Genomic DNA, 19,918 nt, shown 5'->3' on the forward strand with positions numbered 1-19,918 from the left:
AAAAGTCGAAAGGATTAACCTGTTCTATCGTCGCCTATCTTGTTATCCTCACGCATCAAAAGGAGGCATTCGCACTCTACTTGGTTCATCAGCTTGGGAACATGGCAGATGATGAGAAGATAGAGCCTTCGACTATGGCAAAAATTTCATTCTGGCGCCTACTCTTTGACCAAGGAGTAGTGACTCAACCTGTCCTCAGTTACCCTTACAGTGGCTCAGGGACAGACGAAGACCCCTACGTCGTGACATGGATACCGGATGACCCGCGCAACCCTATGAACTTTACTGAAGCAAGAAAATGGTCATATACAATTCTAGTGGCTATTGCCACATTGGCTGTTACCCTAGTATCATCAGCTTACACGGGGGGCGTTGAGGAAATCCAGCAGGAATTTGGCATCGGCAGCGAAGTGGCGACCTTGGGAGTTTCGCTTTTTGTCCTGGGATTTGCTGTAATTCCTCTTTAACCTCTATCGAAGCTAGCACTAACTTCTTCCTCTGACAGATTGGCCCTTTTCTTTGGGCTCCTCTAAGTGAGCTATTCGGACGCCAGATCCTCTTCATCGGGACTTACGCGCTCCTCACGGCTTTTAATGCCGGAATGTGTGGTTCTAAAAACGCTTGGACGCTGATAGTTCTTCGATTTCTCGCCGGATCATTTGGGTCGTCACCACTCACCAATGCCGGTGGTGTTATCGCCGACATGTTTCCTGCTAAACAGAGAGGCATGGCTATGACTCTTTTCGCCTCCGCGCCTTTCCTTGGCCCCGTGATTGGTCCTATCATCGGGGGCTTCTTGGGAATGACTGAGGGCTGGAAGTGGGTTATGGGATTTCTTGCAATCTTCTCGGGCGCTGTATGGATTATTGGCAGTCTTTTTCTTCCTGAGACGTATGCTCCTGTGCTGCTGCGTCGCCGCGCAGAGAAGCTTTCCAGGATTACTGGAAAGGTTTACAGGAGCAAGACTGACATTGAGCAGGGAGATATCTCCTTTAAGGCGTCGTTTCAGCTAGCATTGTCCCGCCCCTGGATTCTTTTATTTCGGGAGCCTATTGTATTCCTACTATCATTGTACATGGCAATTGTTTATGGCACCTTGTACATGATGTTCGGTGCCTTCCCTATTGTTTACCAAGAGGGCCGTGGCTGGAATCAGGGCGTCGGTGGTCTCGCTTTCTTGGGTGTTATGATTGGAATGCTGATCGCTGTGGTTTATTCCATGGTGGATAACAAGCGATTTGTGAGGGTTGAGGAGGAGAATGGTGGCTTCGCACCTCCCGAAGCTCGCCTCCACCCTTGCTTACCAGCTTCCGTTGCTATCCCAGTTGGACTTTTTTGGTTCGCCTGGACAAACTATCCGTCAATTCATTGGATGGCCAGTATTGCAGCCGGTGTACCATTTGGCTTTGGAATGGTGTTGGTGTTCTTGGGCATCATGAATTATTTGATTGACGCTTATACCATCTTTGCAGCCTCCGTCCTGGCTGCCAACTCCGTCCTGCGCTCACTCTTCGGCGCATCGTTCCCCCTTTTCACTACCTATATGTATCACAACCTGGGAATACATTGGGCCTCTTCGATACCAGCTTTTCTTGCTCTCGCCTGTGTGCCCTTCCCATTTCTGTTCTACAAGTTCGGCCCCACCATACGCAAACGCTGCAAGTTTGCTGCAGAATCCGACGCCTTCATGCGGAAGATCCAGGAGCAGGCAAAAGCTACTTCCATTGCGGAAGAGACGGCTGTCGATAGTACGGCCGCTTCTATCCTCACTGGGACTACTTCCGCTGAACCAGTCTAAAAGCTCCCAACTGTTCGGCATATAGACAGCTGGACGTCGTCCATTGCCTCTACACAGACTGCTCGCTTTATGGGCCGCACACTTACCTACAGAGAAAAGCACTCCAATGCCTAGCAGGCCAATAACCGCTTGGTCCTCGAATATAAGTGGAACAAGGTTGACCTTTGGTCATCGATGATCGCTACTATCCTCGGCACCCCTTGGCTATTTTGGTGACAAGACTCCCATTTCAGGGTTATTGTTGCTTTTATGCAAAAGGACAAGCCTGCCGAGTATTCCCTGATAGACTTAAATTGAGAAATGTATTCCAAACCGAAATCACGTGGCTTTATGAACCTCTGCGCAGGAAAGGCAACGTAGACAACAACCCAGATGATAGAATGGCCAATTCTGTATATTGCTAGCTTTCAGATTTGTGACGATTTTGAATCTCGAATTCATAGTCCGAGTTCGACACAGTTTGGGGTATTCAGCAGGGAAGTCATTAAAAAGCCTTATTATGCAGATTCTTGAACTTGCCTGAGCCCTGCAGATTGAATTTGGTCCCATGATTTGGAATTATCAGGCAAACTTTTTGTTCACCCCTGGGTTTTCTCATGGGTTTGAAACCAATTAAGATTGTTACGGCTTTTGTTTTAATGAAGTAACCAAATCCATAGTACAAAATAGGTGTATGCCCGCCTAACGGTATTTCAATAATCTGGGAGGACATTTCCATTTCTGGATCTATTTTCCAAACGGTTCAATATCAGTGACTTCATGGATCCAATCTTGAGACGTCTAACCGCATGAGCACAGCATGTACATTCTAAAATGTCCATCTCTTCTTGACGCGGTCTAACCGGTACTATGACTCTCAGCAGATGCTCTTAAGCTACCAAAGAATCGATGATAAGATATAGCACGAAAACGACATGTCCGCGCAATATCCAGACCCGTTTAACAGGCACCACAAGCTGATGAAGCGAACTGGTTAGGAAGTCTGGCAGGGTTTGCCTCATCACTAGCCAACTATTGGATGGAACCCGGTTCTGTACCTTCCAGGCTAGGTATCGCCACTCCAGCTATTGAGAAATTCGGCTCGTTGACTCTATACGTGTTTACTTCTCGTTCGACCTGCAGAGTAGCATGTGCTTCATTACGCTGGTGCTAGGCAAGGTATACAGTACAGTGGCGTTGTGGGGAATTAACGTTGCGTAGAAACCACAACTTCAGAAGGCCCTTTGCATGTTACTATTGTGCACCACCAGTACTGATTGTAGCCCAAGGTGATATGCATAGTTGATAGAGAGGCTGACTGTCTCACTTTCCATCCGATGGTTTAGGCTACTAATAGATATAAGGAGAATAGCACAGACCCTTCCCAGCTTAAGAAAGTATTAGAGAGCTGTTTGTCCTAATTTATGGGCTCAGGGGTATGGCTTCCTGAGCTAAAAGTGTATCTTCTTACTTTATGCGTGGTATACACAAGGCCTGGCACCTCATGGCCTACAATAAACTTCTTAAGGGGTAGAATATTTGATGAGCAATAGAGACATTTGGAAAACTATACCATTGAGTGGTATGGGAAGAAGACCACCTTTCTGTTGTTTTTTGATATACCTACAATATGGTGGGAGGATGGCAGCTTTTTTGGCCCCGAGGATCCTCGGATTATCTTGGAAGAAGACGTCCAAGGCGTCGAGGGGATCATTATTTTCAACATGATGATGAATGTCACGGGGAACCCTCGGACAATGTGGATTTTCAAGCCTTACTCCCATTTTCTAACACCATTGACAATTCATGGAGAGGAAAGAAAGCTGGTAGAGAAAAACTGGGCTCCTTTCTTCTACAGAAGCTCTCCCACTAATTCTAACTTGAAACCCAGCGAGTACTTGCACTTCATTTATAACTTCAACCCGCTGCAGGTGCTCGAATGCAGGGTTGAGAATGGGAGCTGCGTCTGGCTCTACAAGCAAAATATCCCAGATTTCCTGTCCTTACCTCATCCGAACCCTAACGGTGAAATGCGTGGGGGGACGAATCAGTGCCTATCCCTCGCATTTCTCGGTCTTTGTATATTTTTGGCTGATGATTGGTTGGATATTTGCTTGGAATATACGCACTTGTTCTTACTACGGTTTGTTCATCAACAATAGTATAGTAAACACAAAGCAGAAGACACGAGCAATAATATAAATATTGATACCGCTGTTCTTCATCATGAACGGCACAGTAGACCAGTCTCTCTTCTCTACCAAGAGCAACAAGATGGATAACAAATTAACTCGTACGGCATACCTATACTCGATCCTGGGTATGTACAGCGTTCCTTGCTCAGCATGCTAGTAATTACTATGCAGCGATAATTGCCCGACCAGCTTCAGCTACCATCCTATATCAAGATCTCCACCTCGTACCCTCCTACGCCAAAGCATACGGAATCCTGATGAGCGTGGCTTTCATCCTCATCTTCCCTCTCGGCGCTACAGTACTTCGTCTTGTCAAGTCCAAACATGCCGTTTGGCTTCATTTCGGCATCCAACTCACAGGATGGGCTCTTATGCTCGGCGGACTGGCAACCGGTATTCGTGTGGGGAAAATACTAGACTGAGTAAGCCATCATCTAGCAATACATGTTCAATTCAATAACTTTTTAGCTACATAACAACGCCCACACTATCTTCGGAACAGTCATCGTGGTCCTCATGCTCATCCAGCCGTTCCTGGGTGTCATCCACCACTGGATTTATATCCGGAAGAAGACGCGCACGGCTCTTGCCCCTGTACATGTTTGGTTGGGCAGGATTTTGATCATCCTTGGTATGGTCAATGGCGGACTAGGGCTTCGGCTTGCGGATAATACTCATGGGGGAAAAATCGCGTATGGGGTTGTTGCTGGGGTGTGTGGTGCGATGTACTTGGCTTGGGTTGTCTATCGTCTTAGACGGAGGGGGAATGGGAGAAAGGAAGTTGAGAATGTAGAATTGCTGGGGACGGTGGAGTAGGTGGATGTCCACTTGTTATCTACTGAGGTTCACTGCTTTCGGTGACCTTCATGCTTTGGAATCGGTCTCTCCCACGGATTATACAGCGGAAATGACTACAGTTGTTGTCGAGCCCTTGTGAATTCTGTATAGCAAAAGTGCAAATAGCAAAAATAGCAAAACAAATCAAAAACAGAGAAACTGAAGCAAAAAAAGACAATTCACTTCCTCGACATGGTAATATTCAGCCCCTTCAACAGAGAAGCAGCGTACCCAGAACCGGAAGCCAAACTCGAACCACGAAGACCCAGCACTGTACCAGTCGATCTCCCCTTCTCTACCTTCTCTTCCCCTGTCTCTTTCTCCTTCTCCTCCTCATCAACATCTTCAGTCACAATACGCGGGAAACTCACAAGACCAGGCGACCGCAGGCCCAACTCATCCTCATCTGGAAGAATACCCGGAAACCCATCAAATAAAGGCGACTGCAGGTCCGTTCTCGCATCAAGATAATTCTCCCTAGACGAAGGCCGAAGGGTCCTAGGCGACCTTTCCGGCGGTTGACCGGGAAAACCCACGTACAGAGGCAACGGGTCAGGACGAGGACGGGTACGGGTACGAGGTGAACAAGGGATATCAGGGCTTCGAGGTGTAGATCGGTAGTTTAGGAAAGTGAAGCTTTCCAACTGGCGTTTGAGGGATGCGGTGGTGTCTTCTGTGTCGCCATCGTCCGAGTCCGAGTCAGACAGCCACAGGCTGTAGAAGTCGTCCGAGTCCGAGCCTTCCTCGTGGTTGGCTGCGCTAGTAAGTCGTTCTGCCTGGGTGGTGACGATGTCAGTACCGATCACCACGTAGTCTTCAGAGATGGAGTCATTACGTCTCTTGGCCGGGTGGAGACCGCAGTCAACCTTGTCTGCGTCTGCAGCGTCGTGGTCTTGGGCGTTCAGCGGGACGTCAAAAAAGCCATGCCATAGCTCGGAGGAAGTGAGGGTTGACGCATTGGCAATGGTGCTGGGCTGAACCGTAGTGCCATTGCTGCTATCAGACTTGTGGTCGCCATCGAGGTCAAGATCTAGAAAGGCCTCGTTGAAACCGCGCTTTCGGGACCTAGGAACCTGCCACTGCATCTTGATGGAGATGACGGGTTCTGGGTTGTCGATTCCTTCAATTTGAATGTAGTCCGGGATGTCGTGAACAGCTCCTTCAGTGCCTTGGGTCAAGCGCTGAAAGTCAAGTTCACACTGCAGACAGTAGACCTCTATCTTAGTGGAGCACAAGTCGTGCTCAACCTTGACGTTGGTACAGGTTGGATCGGGCGAATTCGAGCCGGGCTGGGATAATCCGCGCAGCAGATTGGTAACCTCGACGCAGCTATGGAAATCGAAGTTGGCGATGTGGCCGCAGCGGGTATAGTGGTGGAAGATATATCGACACATTGCGAAAAGCGATGGTGATGGTGATGGGATGTCGATGCCATAGCTCGATTCGATGTGTTTATATACACACAGGTGAGACATGCATCGGAGACATCAGCACCACATCGAAAGCAAAGCACTTTTAATGGGCTATTGTCGCGATGAGACTCTGGCCTTGGCGGACACAAAGCCCTTGTACTCTTTGTTCTTTTTACACTCCCATCAATCAGCTGGCACATCAGTCATACAGGTATGAGACACCATCAAAGACTACTTGACCAGCTCTTTATCCTCTGCCTCTTCCTCCTCCGGCCCCGACTCCCCATCAAGATCCATCAGATACCGCACCCCCGAATCCAACAACCACCACGCCATTGTCTCATGGATGAATCGCAGCATGCGATTCTCCCCCGGCATGGGGGTCTCTGTCTCAGTCGGTCGCCAGCTAATTGTCTCACTGCAGAAGACGACGTCCTCGCCCTCCTTCCAGTACCGGAGCACCCACCGCCCGTCACACTCTTCCATGTCCACGTCGAATTCAACCCGGTCTGGCTTCCGGACTAGAACCCGGTAGACTTTGCAGACAATGTCGCCTTCGTTGAAGTCTAAGGATTGTATATAGGACGAGCGAAAGGTCCTACTCAGTGCCCTGGAGCAGGTTGATCTTTGTTTCCAGGCTTTGGGGAAGTGCGAGAAGACAGTCAAGTTGCGGCGGAGGAGCAGAACAAAGAGAGCGGGGAGATCGTGTGATGGAAGGAGATGGCGCGGAACGGATCGTGAGGCATAATTATGAAGGGAAAAGTATTCTTTTGTGTAGACGGCGGGTGGAATGGACAGGATAGAGGAAGAGATGGATTTGGGGAGAGTGCCGGTATGGAAGACGGGGTGGATGCGGGAAGCCAGGGAACGATGGGAGACGTAGAAGTAAGCTGAGGTGAGGATGACACTGAGAATGAGGAGGGATAAGAGGGACATGGTGATATTATGATTATGGTTAAGAAGCTATACCATACTGTGCTGGTGCGATGGTGGAGGGTAAGAGGTGTAGTCATGGTTCGGGAGAATGTGTCATGGAGCTGTCAGTCGCATCAGGATAGACTTCGGGTGGCCAATAATGCATGACATTTCCGGACAGTCCATCTTACTAAGATCCATCAATTATTATCTCGGGAAATATGCTGTCTAAATATTCAATAAGGCTGACTGCTGCGTCTGACTTGATGGGTGGGCTTGCGGCCGTTGAAGCTTGAATCAGCCATGTCAGACATGTCAGATATTTGATACGCAACCAAATGAGTCAGGACTCGATATTCCTCTCAATCCGAGTTGATCAAGTGTTCTGCCAAGGTTTTCTGACTGTAAATGAAGGAGAATATCCATTCTCAGGTAGACAATAATCATCATGCTGACTGTAGTTGCAGCTCGCAGCTCGCAGCTCGCATACGAGGAGAATGGTATAAGTACAATCAACACCATGGCGTCAACGACACCACCTCAATATCCAACAGACAGGCTTCCTTAGCATCATGTCGCAAAAAGCCCTAATCCTCCCGGAAATCGGCCAGCGTCTGGTCGAGGTTGACCGACCCATCCCCCAACCGGGCAAGGGCGAGCTCCTCATCAAACTCACCTCTGTCGGCCGTACGCCTCCTCTCCTCCATTGCACCGTACAAACTAACCATTGACAGTAAATCCCCACGACCAGAAATCGCGCGATCGCGGTCTCTTCGTAACAGCTACGCCTTACATCCCGGCGCACGATCTCGCCGGCGAAATCATCGCCATCGGACCAGACACAACCACCCACTTCGCCCTCGGCGAACACATCTTCGCGCAGAGCCGGCTCCCACTCAACCAAGTCCTTAACGACTTCAACGGGCTGCAGCAGTACGCCCTGGTGGACATCAAGTATGCCGCCCGAGTAACCGACACCGGTCTCTCGGATGACGAGGCCGCCACGATCCCCGTCAACGTCGCCACGGGCTTCGTGGTGTTTTTCTCCGAGGGTGGATTCGGCTTGCCCCTGCCCGACAGCGGGGTCGACTTTGACTACGCATCGCAGAAGCTAGTGGTTATCGGCGCGGCGACGAACTGCGGCCGGTACGCGATCCAGTTTGCCAAGTGGCTAGGGTTTGGGGTCGTTGTCGCAGTGGCTGGGTTACGAACGGAGGAAGAGCTGAGGGGGATTGGGGCTACGCATGTGGTTGATCGGCATGCGGACGATGTTCTTTCCCAGGTACGGGACATCGTGGGCGATGAGCTCGTCTATGCGCTTGATGCGTTCAATTTCGGACCGAAGCAGGAGCTGGGGGTTGCGGTGCTTTCGGACTCGAGGCGCGGGACGTTGGTGACGCTTGCGCCGGCGGTTGGGGAGGTTGATAGTGCAAAGATTGGGGAGAAGCGGGCGGGATATGAGAGGCGGTTTATCAGAGGTTCGTGTGCTACTCATCCGGATGGTTTTACGAAGCTGTTCTGGGAGAGGATTACGGGGTGGTTGAAGGAGGGGGTTATCAGACCGAGCAAATTTCGGGTTATTGAGGGGTTGGATGCGGATCAGATCAATGCTGCGCTGGATGAGTATCGGGATATGGGAGGGATGAAGGTGCAAGTCCATCCCAATGTTTGAGGATTGTGCTGAGTTGAATGTGATTATTATTAAGCTGCCTCTTGCTACCACGACAGTCTTAGATGTCTAGCATAGTTCACACTCAGACAATCGGAGAGGGTGTTCTTGAAAGACGATGGACATGCCAATCCAGCATCAAAGCAATAAAAATGATTGTTGATCTCCTCCATGAGCCATCTCTTGCCCGATCAACCTATTTGGTTTCCTCCACCTCGAGCGATGCCAACCTCGCCTTTCGTGCCATCCATCTTCGATACACGAAGAGACTAATGATCCCGACTCCGACAATGAAGACAATGCAGAAGACCAGAATAACCCCGGGGTTCTCGCTGGCCCAGTTGCGCCGTTTGGCTAGGTGGTGGATATGCGACTCGCGGAGTGCGATTGCAGCCATTGTCTGTCGTCGTTCGTGTCAGTTTCTTCTTGACCACGAGCTCAATCGACCTACTTACGGATCGGCTGGTGTGAAGCTGAGGACGAGAAGACAGAACAATGACTGTCGGTCACTGTCGGGATGATTCTGCCTCAGATGAAGATGTGACCTGGGAGAACAAAGGCAGTCGACAGGCGAGAGAATGAGAAAATGCTAGAGTATCGGGAGCATCGGAAGATGGATAGGTGCCAGGTTAGCAATGACGTGGTGATATCAACAGTGCAACCTTGACTTGGTCTATGAGCAAAGGGACCAGAAAGCTAATCGACGGAGGATATCCCTGCGTTGTCATCCATCATGGTGACAATTGGACATGATTGCTTCCGATCAGCTCGAGATGTATTCCCTACGTTCAATTGCAGCATGAGCTAGCTCTCTACAGGAGCTCTACTGTCCTCTATCGAGATGGAGCTCTATCCGCCAAGCTCCGGCACCCCACAACCCCACGTCGATCTCCCTTATCCATTCTATACTCATTCTCCATAGTTCATAGACAGGCAATATCTTCTCTACATGAGGGAGCAGCTGGGTCTGTCAATATCAGCAATATGACCATTTGAGAGAAATATCACTGTTCTGTTCGAAATACGTATATGTACCTCTCTTAATCCGTGCAAAGGCCAATGTACCTCTGTGGATCCCTTATTCCGTCTGCGTCACCACTGGATCATCCTCGTTATCATTATCATGGACTGATAGGCATTATTAGGTAGGGAAGCAGAAGATAGTATGAATTACAGCTCTTGACGTCAGCACTCGTTTGTAATGCTCACTGCCCTCTGTATGTGCACCTAAAGGGATCAGGAACATAGGCCAGAGGAAACGCGCCCTGGTTACTTAGAAATCGTGAACTCGTATTTGGGTCAAGCGATGGATATAAATATCTATCATGTGCAGATGCCATTTCCCGATTAATTTCCTCGAATCCCCATACTCGACAGTTTCATCCTTCGAAATGGCCCCATTTCTGGTCTTGATGGCTGCACTAAGGGCGCGCCAAGCATTGGCATTCTCACGATCCGAGCATGTCATCGCGTTACACTGAATCTACCAACCTCATCCCTTCTTTTACTCTTCGCTCACTGTCATTCGTTATGAGAAAGTATCATCTCAAATCATCAAACACCACAATGCATTCTTCAATATCATCTCGTTCAGTATCATTCATGATTCTTCCTGGCTCGAAGATATCGGTATCCGCTGCTAAGGAGCTAACTCTGCGCTACGTCCCTGACCTCGTATTCGGGCCATGAGGCACCAATTAACGCGTCCACGGACATTGATCAACAATCCGCTTTGTTGAGAATGGAAATGAGTCGGAGCCCAGGCACACTGCTTACCTTCGATTGGCTCCCTTCCTCAGCTTGATCCTTCCTGACTGTTTCCATTTGCGCCATCTGGACTCCCGCTGCATGCCCAAGTTGCACCACAGGGCATGGATCTTCAACCCCTGATGGAGTAAACGATCATCTGTCATCCAGTTTGCGCCAGTAAGCATTGCCAACGACCCTTCCATCCCGGCTCTTCGTGGAATCATCCCGGTGGTCATACATTTTATACGAGATCGCGCCCCCTAGCGTCGTGAGGCTCCGATCCACCACACATACTGCCATGCATTTAAACATGCCGCTCCCCACTTGAGGAGAATCACCGTCTTGACTCCATACTGCCGTGCTGTGTGCTGTGCGACCCTCACATCACCATGGCACCTCTCTCATCGAGGATATTCCCCCTCGCGATCGGTGCTCTCGCCCTGACACCACTGACCTCGGCGTGGACCCTGACATGGCGCAACTCGACCGCCGGCGCCACCATCATCAATGAGAACAAGGCCGAAAACTGCACGCGGATCTGGCACCAAAAAGGCCAACCCTTTGCCTGGGATCCGGAGGGAAAATGGTGCATGCACTTCTACAAGGACGCGGAATGCACCCAAATCGCCGGCTACGCCTGTGACGGCAGGGTCTGGCGTCAGGACGCCAGCCGCGACCTCCCCGCCTTTGACGTCTTCCCCATGCCCGCAGAGTCCGTCAGCATCATTTTCCCGTCGACCACCTCGAAGAGTACGACAACCTCGTCTACATCAACAACTCCCACCTCCACCGCCGTAACAACCACAGCAGCAGAATCCCAATCAGCCACCTCCGCAGCGGCATCAACCACACCGACCCCATCCCCATCCCCGTCCTCCTCCTCCATCTCCGGCGGCGCCATCGCCGGAATCGTCATCGGCGCCATCGCCGCCCTCGGTATCATAGCCGCCCTCTTCTTCTTCTTCGGAAGACGCAACCGCAAGCCAGCCCAGCCCGAGACCGACCCGCGCTCGGCATCCCCACAAACACCGCAATTCCCACCGGGCTCACCACTAGGCCTCGTCTCGACGAACGATACAGCCGGGCCACCAGCGCCAGCATACATCGTTCCGCACAAGCAGGAACTCGCCGAGATGGAGATGTCCCAGGCGTATGCGCATGGGCATGGACATCCGCGCGCATACGCAGGCTCCAAGTTCGTTGAGTTACCCGGCAACGGGGCGGAGGCGGAACTGAGCAATAGTCGACAGGTGCACGAGATGGATGGGACGAGTGATATCAAGAGGCCGATTTATGAGGCTGCTTGATTGATTGATCGGGTCGAATTTTGTATATAGTAGCGTTCGCATTCGCATTCGCATTAATGATACCTGGTGTTGGTGTTGGGCCTTGCTTTATTGAGAACGCGACGACGGTCGCATGATTCAAATTCAAAAAAAGAACAACAAAAAAACTATATTTTCTGGTATCATAAATACAAAACACACACAGCTCAAACTAACAACTAAGACACCTAATTCCTAACCGCATGATGCACATCCACCCGCCCACTATTATGCCATGTCGCCAACATCACCCCACACTTCCCACAGTAATGGTCCACGTCCTTCAGCGACGACATCAGGTAGGGTATACACCCGAGACAGAAACAGCAGCACAGCACCGCCGCCCATCCACTATATCCCACATTAGCCCTTTTCCTCTACAGAGCGGGTCGGGGGGTGCTTACTGCGTGGTATTCCCCGAATGCGCCTCCGCGCGCGTCATCTCCCGGTGTCCGCAGACAGGACAGTCAACAGGCGTCGGCCCGCGCTGCAGCGCGTGCAGCGGCGTCGCGGTGTTGTACCCGCTTGGGTGGCCCATCCCGGGCGCTGCGGCGTAGTATTCCGGCGCGGGGGGGTGCGCGAACTGTTGTTGCTGCTGGGAGTAGTCTTTGGGGAGGGGGGATAGAGGCTGCATGTGTGCGTTTGGGGGGGCTGCGACTATCGGCGCGGCCTGTGCATGGTGGGCTTCTGGGCTGGGGTGTTGCTCGTAGGCTGGCACAGGGGCTGATATCATGATTCTGTTAGTTACAGTTCGTCAATGGAATGAGAGGTCAGACGAAACGTACTGGAGTTGATTTTTTCGGCGTCCATGGTGATTTGATTGAGTGGTATGATTGTTTTAGGTGATGGTTTGCTCAGCTGGAGCTCGTGGGCATGGACATCTTTTATATACGACAGAGAGGGTCTATATATAACTAGGTTCTACCTAACAGTAACGCCCTCGCTCATGTTCCGTAAAGTCATCGGGCGCATTGTGATCGCTGTTAGCCCTGTACTTGTGGCAGAAGGTGAGTGTCCACAATACGAGGCTTGGGGCCTTGGAAGAAGCGCTTCACGAGACTGGTCTGCCAATGTCATTTGCGGACTGGAGCTTGGAGGCTTTGCGTTGAGGCTGTACGGGATCGGCAAGGCTGTGATTGTGGGGCCAGTGAGAGACGCTTATTTACGGCTGCCTGTTTGTACAAAAGAACCTGTGGAGTACCTAACTGATTATTGAAGTTTTACCCTAGCATCCCAGTACCCATGTTGTCAACCATATAACCACTAAGCCAAAAAGGCATCCCCGACACCCGTTTGTGGCTTAGGAGCAATAGTAGTTTAATTTAGTGTGATATATGGGTTCAATAATCCATGGATCTTTTATTTTTGTGGAGATAGTGGTGTTCGTGATACTGACTTAGCGACTAAAAAGGGATGAGTCCTTCGTACAAACAGTGGAACATGTCTTGCCAATGTCGGCTTGAGCGTAAACGGGCCACAGTAAAAAGTTATTATACGAGAAGTTGTCTTGGCCATTCTTTGTTTTGATCTGTGCCTCGTTGCCTGAATCTTTGGGCTGCTAGAGACTGCCTGAGGAACGGTCTTTTGTCTCTGTCAGCCACGCAGACGCAAGGGCAATAACAGACTTCAAATATGGTATTCCAGCTTTGTACTTTCATTTAAGCTTTAAGAAATTGCGTGGATTGGGGATAGTAGTCTGATAATCAATGGAGCAGCCACGACTCCTCGTGCTGGAAGACCTGTGTATGTTGGGTCCCCGAGCGCTCGAGACTTGAAGTTTCGAACTCCACGCACCAAGAACAGTGCTTGGCTCAAAGATAAGCGTAGATTCGCCAACAGTAGCGGAGGCATTAGCTTCACGATTAAAGCGAGTAGAAAGGCCGCTCATTCAGGATATCCTTGGCCATGGAAGACCCCTATTTCAAGCCTTTCGCCAGTCGCATAGTTTGTCAAGCAACTGGGAACATTTCGCTTCGTCCGAAGGCTTGTCTAGCAGCGCCAAGTACCGCATTTCACTTCAATTTGGATATTGTGAAAGGTGGTGTCGAAACCAACGTGGTCCCGTCAGAGGCAGTTTTCTCACGGCGAGATGCATTGGGAACACCAGAGGAAGCCAAAGCCTTATTGCACAAGCTGTGGAGAGATTCGCAAATATTGATCCCAACGTTGAGGTTGGTTTTCAGCCAGGAGGGACGGCGTCAACCGATCTTGATACTGGCGTGGACGGGTTCAATATCATAACCGTCAACTATGGCGCAGATCCCAAGATTGGCTATTCACGACAGAGAGGACAAGCCATGAAACGGGTATCTGTACAGAGCTGGCAGTACCCTTGTTACGCACAGTAAAAACGAGGCGTTGACGATAGACAATATCGAGCGCTGTTCAAAGGTATTGCAAATTGATAGGCAGAGCATTGGCGAGAGCTCTGTAGATCTGTCTTTTATTGTCTTGTCAGTCTGTATGCTCGACGCAAAATCCGATGGGAATTCGGTTCGCACCTCATTGCAACGGTGCCAAGTAACTAAATTTCGAAGAGCGTGTGTTGGTAAGTCAACGTTGATTGAAGCAGGTGCTCAGTGTTTCGGGCGATCAATTTCCATATGCCGTAATGCCCCCGATGCGCCTGCCCATCTTGCGTCCACATTGTGTTTGCTTTCTTCTGCTCCCGACTCAACTGGCATCGCCTCCCAAAGTCTGGCTGTTTGGATCCTCAGTTTCCATTACAAAAAACCATTGGTTTGTAAAGGAGATTGAGTGACTATACTCGGAGCTTTCATTCGCCTTGCTACTCCATTTTGGAAGTCGTGCGTATGAGGAACGTCCCCTCCGGCCTCTGGATCAACTGGGCCCAATGGATCTCATTCTCTCTTGCAGGCAGCAGCACTGAATCTGCTCAGTTGGTCTATACACTCAATCATCTTTCCCCAAGCACCTGAATCAAGCCCATAACTGACGAAGAGCTCAGCCCAGATTGTCAAACCCCCAGGGAGTACGTCCTTCTGGCCTCTCCAACACATTGACCATGACCATTAAGCTGACCCTCTATCGCATCATTTAGCCGAGGCCGTTTCCAATTACCTGCCCCCAACTCCAAATACTGCTGCACCACAAAAGGATGCCATGACACATTGACCCAGAGTCAACAGTCACGGTTGAGACACGTCGGCGACTGGGTCGCTTCCGCACCCAGAACTACAACAGTGTGAATCCTATGGCCCTCCGTCGTATGTTGGAGGATCCAAAAATATGTTCCACCATTGACTTTGGTCGAATGTGCGTCACACTGCTTCTGCGTCCATCAAGCCACGAGCCTTCGTTGGCCCTACTCGTGGGTTATCGAGAGAATGTCGACATGTCGAGCTGCTAGGATGCAGCACGTTGAATGAAGAGTGTCCTTTCAATACGAGGTGAGTTCACAGGCCTTTTGGCACCTGACATCGACAAAAGCTGATGGTCATTCGTTTCCTTAGTTGCGCGATTTTCGGGGGAGAAACAATAAACAGGATAAAAGTGTCAAGCTGGTGGGATCGGCAGCATTCAGCCAGCGTTTTGTTTTGTCAACGGAAACAACGGGAAACTATTTGGAGTCTACAGCTCTCAGTGTATATACACCCACGAATCTCACGATCTTCGAACTATATGAGAAAATTCTTCGGGACACTTCGGGGTTCCTGAGTCTTTTTTAACCATACACTGACGTGTTCAAGTATTTTCACTGGGAAAGACGGTGTTATCAAGTTTCTTCTTCCGTGGCCCCCATCACGCTGATATCGTTCTACCTTCTAAACAGCCTGGAGAAGGTTGGACTGCTTGCTACAGCGCGATGCGTCACTATCTTCGTTTGAAACATTTGGTCTTAATTTCCACCATTGTGTAGCCCTGTCTAAGACGCATCATGTTCATCATTACGATGATAATTAGGAATTATGTTACACACCAGGATGAATTATGGATAAGAAAACAATAAAAGCCAAAGTAATTGGAATGTGGAGCAAGGGTCGCATGATCATCATAGACGAACGTCAACCTGTCAATCGCCACATCTACAATGATCCTGGTCCACTTTAGCTACGGCTTGCCGATATGGCTAAATTAAGTTTCGCGGTCGCAGCCCATCACTCGAAAAGCTATAGTTGAACTGTATCCCTAATAACAGTAATGAGTGTATGGCAGCGAAGATAACCTCTGCGGCCTTGTAATAGACGGTGGGATGAGGTCACATGGCATCTAACGGCTGGAATCCCATGGAACAATGATGTTTTAACCAACACTTTCTGGTATCTCAGTACGCCACAGAAGTGCCATATCCTACGCTATAGATCGATCAGCTGCAGGTACAGCGGGGATGTACTTTCTAGAGGCTTCCGGAGAGGCAGCATTCGAACTTCGACGATGAAATACAATAATGACGTTTCTACGCTTCTGTAAAGATATATATGGAGGCATATATTCTATCTTCAGGTGACAAAGAAGACACCAGACATCAAAGACCAAGATGTATTCTCGCAGGCTTCTGAACTTCCCTCTTAGACACTTCGCTACGCGTCCTCCGATTATCCGCTCCGTGCGGCCGCGCCAGCCATGGCAAACCAGGGCAATGTCTTTGATGCAAAGGAATCAAAGGGACCCTGGCGCTGGCTTTCCCTCCTTGTCTCGAGCTCTTAATGATCTCGAGTCCTTCTTGAACCGCCCAGTGGGCAGCCATGATGTAATGGGTCACTATCCTCGGTTTGACGTCCGGGAGACGAAAGAAAGCTATCGTCTCGACGGAGAGCTTCCAGGAGTGGATAAGAAAGACATTGATATTGAACTGAGCGACGACAATATCCTTACCATCAAGGGACGTTCTGAGCGAGAGTCAACATCAGAAGATCCTGAACAATCCTGGTGGTGTTCTGAGCGTTCGGTGGGAGAGTTCAGCCGTTCGTTTCGGTTTCCTGGCGGTGTTGACCGCGATGGGATCGATGCTAGTTTGAAGGATGGTGTCCTTTCGATTACCATCCCGAAGACGGCTGAATCGTCTGTGAGCAAACGTATCGACATTAAGTGAGCGTGATGCAACGCAACATGGAAGCTATGGTCGCATGTCTGTGTTTGATGGATAGCCTTCCAGATCTGCTATTTGTTTGACAGTCTGCTTACTTTGGTATGGGCAAGGGGATATGAGTCTGGAAACAAGGTTGGTTCTTTATACATAATTGGGAATGATGCACACGAATATTGCATGTATCATGAAACTCACCGCTACTGAATACTGACTATATCCCTCTTCGTCGGCGATCCTTTCAACTTCACTATTTCGCTCATCCTTTTTAGCACTCTGCTTTGACTATGCTCTCTAAACTCTGTAGCTGAAACTCGTTCATTGGCTGGAAACAGCAAACGTAGGAAATTATACTTCTGGAGTCAAGTTGCAGCGGACGAGAACTTGGCTTTCTATACCTGGATTATCGGCCGGCATTACAGGAAAGAGCTATGCGGTTGCACCAAATAGAGACTGAAGACTTTTTAACAGTACTGCTGCCTAAGGCACTTGTCGCGTGACTCGTCCAAGCTGGCAGATCTCTCCTTCTTCGAGAGGATCAAATTAGCTTGTCATTATCGTTATCCCGTTTGCTTCCAATTTCTCCTTTTGCGGCACAGTCACCGAGTTCGTGAGATCATGCAGTTTCATCGAGGAGCTGGCCTCAAATACGATTCATCTGATTGCGCCATGGCACCAGTGTTGTACTTGTCTCTTCGCGTCATTCCGTGGTAATCGTAACTAATGTGAAGATTTTTCACCTCTAGCACGACATGCGCGTCATGCTATTCTCTGGGATGGCTTGCCTATTGCCGTCCCCCTTCTCTTCACTCCTGTTGTACATCTCACAATGGCTTTCACTGCGAAACTCAACAACCTGTTTTCGCGCAGACGGCGTCGCCTAAAGCTCAGAAAAAAGAAAAAGGATTCAAAAAGCAAGTCAAACGATACAGATACTTGTTACTTGCCCGTGGAAAAGAGATGGAGGGACTGCTCGGATTTTGACTCCTGGGTGCGAGCAACGTATCCGTACTCTTACTTGGATGGTGCCTGCATACGGGATTTCAAGGCTTCCTACAACCCTCCCAACAGAGGTTTTCCCGAATGGTTACAGCACCGAGCAGAAGAGTATATGAGGGCCCTTCAAGAATTGCTTCAACGCGCTGGTATTAAGGGTATTGAATGGTTCAAGTCACCAGTTGCCGACGAGAGCGTGGATAAACTGATATGGCTTTTTGGATTACTGCTGCGCGAAACACCACACATGCCTCCCTTGGATTCCTACGGGATCTACCATTGCTATAACATCCTGCGAGACTCCCTTTCTGGGCAAGACTTGCGGGCCGATCCAGCTTTGGACCGTCATAATCAATCACTCTGTGTAGCCGAGTTCGGAAAGGAAGAGCCAAAGCCTGAGCCCCCTAAGCCTCAATTTGAAAGCCAATGGAGGAATTGCAAAACAGTCGACGACTTTGTGAGACTTTTCAATCTGGATGACGATGTGAAGGGCTACATCGCTCCACCCGGCTCAAAAATCAAACCCGATCTCCCTGCTTGGCTGAGAGAAGGTGCCAAGGAGTATCTGGATGTTGTACTACGATATCTGAGGAAGGGTAATTGGGAAGGTATTTCGTACGGCTGTACTGTGTACACTGCCCGATTTTCCGAAGACGTCTTGATCCAGACATACGCTGAATTAATGAGAATAAGCCCATACTTTGACACGCAAAGGCTATCTAGCTACCATGAAGCGTTGCTAAGATTGTTGCCAATTGACTGGCACCGCCTGCCTGTCCATCGATGGAAGGATGGACTTTTTCCTAGGCGCTCCCTACATGACGCGACTGGCCCTCTTTACGAGCAGATCCTGCATCGATTTTCTGAATTCAATAGCCATGGTTCTCACCGCAATTTTGCACCTTATACTGCTCTCGTAGGCGCTGGAGGATATGGCAAGAGCTTCTTTGTGCAGCAATTGGCTGTACAAGGCTACACATATGTTGTGTACCTCCAGTCACAAGGGGACAACACTCATCTCCAGTGGTATTCATCTGAAAGCTATACCTTGGCGAATTCAGCATTGAGCGGTCCCCTGGATCGGCAACGAATACTCGAGTGCTTCATAGCTGTCAGTCTGTTCAATGTTAAGCTGTGCAGAGATGTTGGCATCGGTCCTCGAGCATTTTTCAACATGCAGACTGGGATCGCGTTCCGCTCATCCAACGACATCCTCAGGAAGTTCACAAAGGTCCTATGGACGGCATTTGCGAAGTTTACACAAACTGTTCACCACGTAACTGAGCAAATACGGCCACCGGGCTGTCAGGAGGATGATGACAAGTATTGGAACCAAGCTCTGAAATATTGTTTAGACAAGTACGCGGCACTCATGTGGAGCAAATTCTTCACACTACGTGCGGTATTGCCAATTTACCAGGCGTACCATGATTATCAAGACCCTCCTAGCGGCGATACTGCCCTCAAAGAAGGGAATCCTGCTATGGTCTTATGCATCGATAAACTGCCCCTGAGTGAGCTGTGGCTCCCCAGTGAGGAACCTAAATGGCCGTGGTATAACCAGATGATAAAAGCCATCTCGAGTCGCGTAAACCATGAATGGGATGCTCCAGAGAACCGGTTCTTTGCTTTGTTCGTACGTCGAGATTCGTCTGATATGCCGCCGAACCCCAATCATCCCTTTCCTGATATTCAGATCGAGCAATTGAAGTAGAACCTGTCTTGGCACGTTCGGAAATACTCAGTCTCATACATGGTGATCCAACTTGCTATTATTCTGGAATATGCTTGGTTTCTGCTGCCACAATGTAAGGCTACCCCTTACTTCGGAACTGCTCTCAGTTCGCCAGGCGTTTAGCAGTACTTGGTTTAGCATACTGGTGTCCATCGTTTGAAATCATCGCCTGGAATTATAGAAGTATTAGATCACGCAACTTATCTTAATATGCAGCATTATGCTTCCCATTAAATGTATCGTTAGATTTTCCTATACTTG

At 49.6% G+C, this 19,918-nt stretch overlaps 9 protein-coding genes across 9 annotated transcripts; 6 read left to right on the forward strand and 3 right to left on the reverse strand.

Moving 5' to 3' along the window:
* Positions 1 to 101: 101 nt before the first annotated feature.
* On the forward strand, positions 102 to 1,798 carry ALT_6837 (MFS transporter; the record flags this gene model as incomplete). The annotated part of the gene is made up of 2 exons (XM_033560950.2): positions 102 to 452; positions 506 to 1,798. The coding sequence occupies 2 exons, from the start codon at positions 102 to 104 to the stop codon at positions 1,796 to 1,798; spliced, it is 1,644 nt and encodes a 547-aa protein (XP_033416841.2).
* A 2,205-nt stretch (positions 1,799 to 4,003) lies between these two features.
* Positions 4,004 to 4,788, forward strand: ALT_6838 (cytochrome b561 domain-containing protein; the record flags this gene model as incomplete). The annotated part of the gene is made up of 3 exons (XM_033560949.1): positions 4,004 to 4,097; positions 4,162 to 4,365; positions 4,475 to 4,788. The coding sequence occupies 3 exons, from the start codon at positions 4,004 to 4,006 to the stop codon at positions 4,786 to 4,788; spliced, it is 612 nt and encodes a 203-aa protein (XP_033416840.1).
* A 200-nt stretch (positions 4,789 to 4,988) lies between these two features.
* ALT_6839 (uncharacterized protein) lies at positions 4,989 to 6,203 on the reverse strand (the record flags this gene model as incomplete). Its single annotated transcript, XM_033560948.1, has 1 exon — positions 4,989 to 6,203. One exon carries the CDS (start codon positions 6,201 to 6,203, stop codon positions 4,989 to 4,991), a length of 1,215 nt encoding a protein of 404 aa, XP_033416839.1.
* A 249-nt stretch (positions 6,204 to 6,452) lies between these two features.
* Positions 6,453 to 7,157, reverse strand: ALT_6840 (uncharacterized protein; the record flags this gene model as incomplete). Its single annotated transcript, XM_033560947.1, has 1 exon — positions 6,453 to 7,157. The coding sequence occupies one exon, from the start codon at positions 7,155 to 7,157 to the stop codon at positions 6,453 to 6,455; it is 705 nt and encodes a 234-aa protein (XP_033416838.1).
* Positions 7,158 to 7,708: 551 nt separating this feature from the next.
* Positions 7,709 to 8,808, forward strand: ALT_6841 (zinc-binding alcohol dehydrogenase family protein; the record flags this gene model as incomplete). The annotated part of the gene is made up of 2 exons (XM_033560946.1): positions 7,709 to 7,823; positions 7,871 to 8,808. 2 exons carry the CDS (start codon positions 7,709 to 7,711, stop codon positions 8,806 to 8,808), a joined length of 1,053 nt encoding a protein of 350 aa, XP_033416837.1.
* Positions 8,809 to 10,943: 2,135 nt separating this feature from the next.
* ALT_6842 (uncharacterized protein) lies at positions 10,944 to 11,861 on the forward strand (the record flags this gene model as incomplete). The annotated part of the gene is made up of 1 exon (XM_033560945.2): positions 10,944 to 11,861. The coding sequence occupies one exon, from the start codon at positions 10,944 to 10,946 to the stop codon at positions 11,859 to 11,861; it is 918 nt and encodes a 305-aa protein (XP_033416836.2).
* Positions 11,862 to 12,279: 418 nt separating this feature from the next.
* On the reverse strand, positions 12,280 to 12,689 carry ALT_6843 (LITAF-like zinc ribbon domain-containing protein; the record flags this gene model as incomplete). The annotated part of the gene is made up of 2 exons (XM_033560944.2): positions 12,280 to 12,602; positions 12,665 to 12,689. The coding sequence occupies 2 exons, from the start codon at positions 12,687 to 12,689 to the stop codon at positions 12,280 to 12,282; spliced, it is 348 nt and encodes a 115-aa protein (XP_033416835.2).
* Positions 12,690 to 16,377: 3,688 nt separating this feature from the next.
* ALT_6844 (Hsp20/alpha crystallin family protein) lies at positions 16,378 to 16,932 on the forward strand (the record flags this gene model as incomplete). Its single annotated transcript, XM_033560943.2, has 1 exon — positions 16,378 to 16,932. The coding sequence occupies one exon, from the start codon at positions 16,378 to 16,380 to the stop codon at positions 16,930 to 16,932; it is 555 nt and encodes a 184-aa protein (XP_033416834.2).
* Positions 16,933 to 17,755: 823 nt separating this feature from the next.
* ALT_6845 (uncharacterized protein) lies at positions 17,756 to 19,636 on the forward strand (the record flags this gene model as incomplete). The annotated part of the gene is made up of 1 exon (XM_033560942.2): positions 17,756 to 19,636. One exon carries the CDS (start codon positions 17,756 to 17,758, stop codon positions 19,634 to 19,636), a length of 1,881 nt encoding a protein of 626 aa, XP_033416833.2.
* Positions 19,637 to 19,918: the final 282 nt, after the last annotated feature.

Source organism: Aspergillus lentulus, assembly GCF_001445615.1.
Source record: "Aspergillus lentulus DNA, contig: Alt12, strain: IFM 54703, whole genome shotgun sequence".
Taxonomy (NCBI): Eukaryota; Fungi; Ascomycota; class Eurotiomycetes; order Eurotiales; family Aspergillaceae; genus Aspergillus; species Aspergillus lentulus.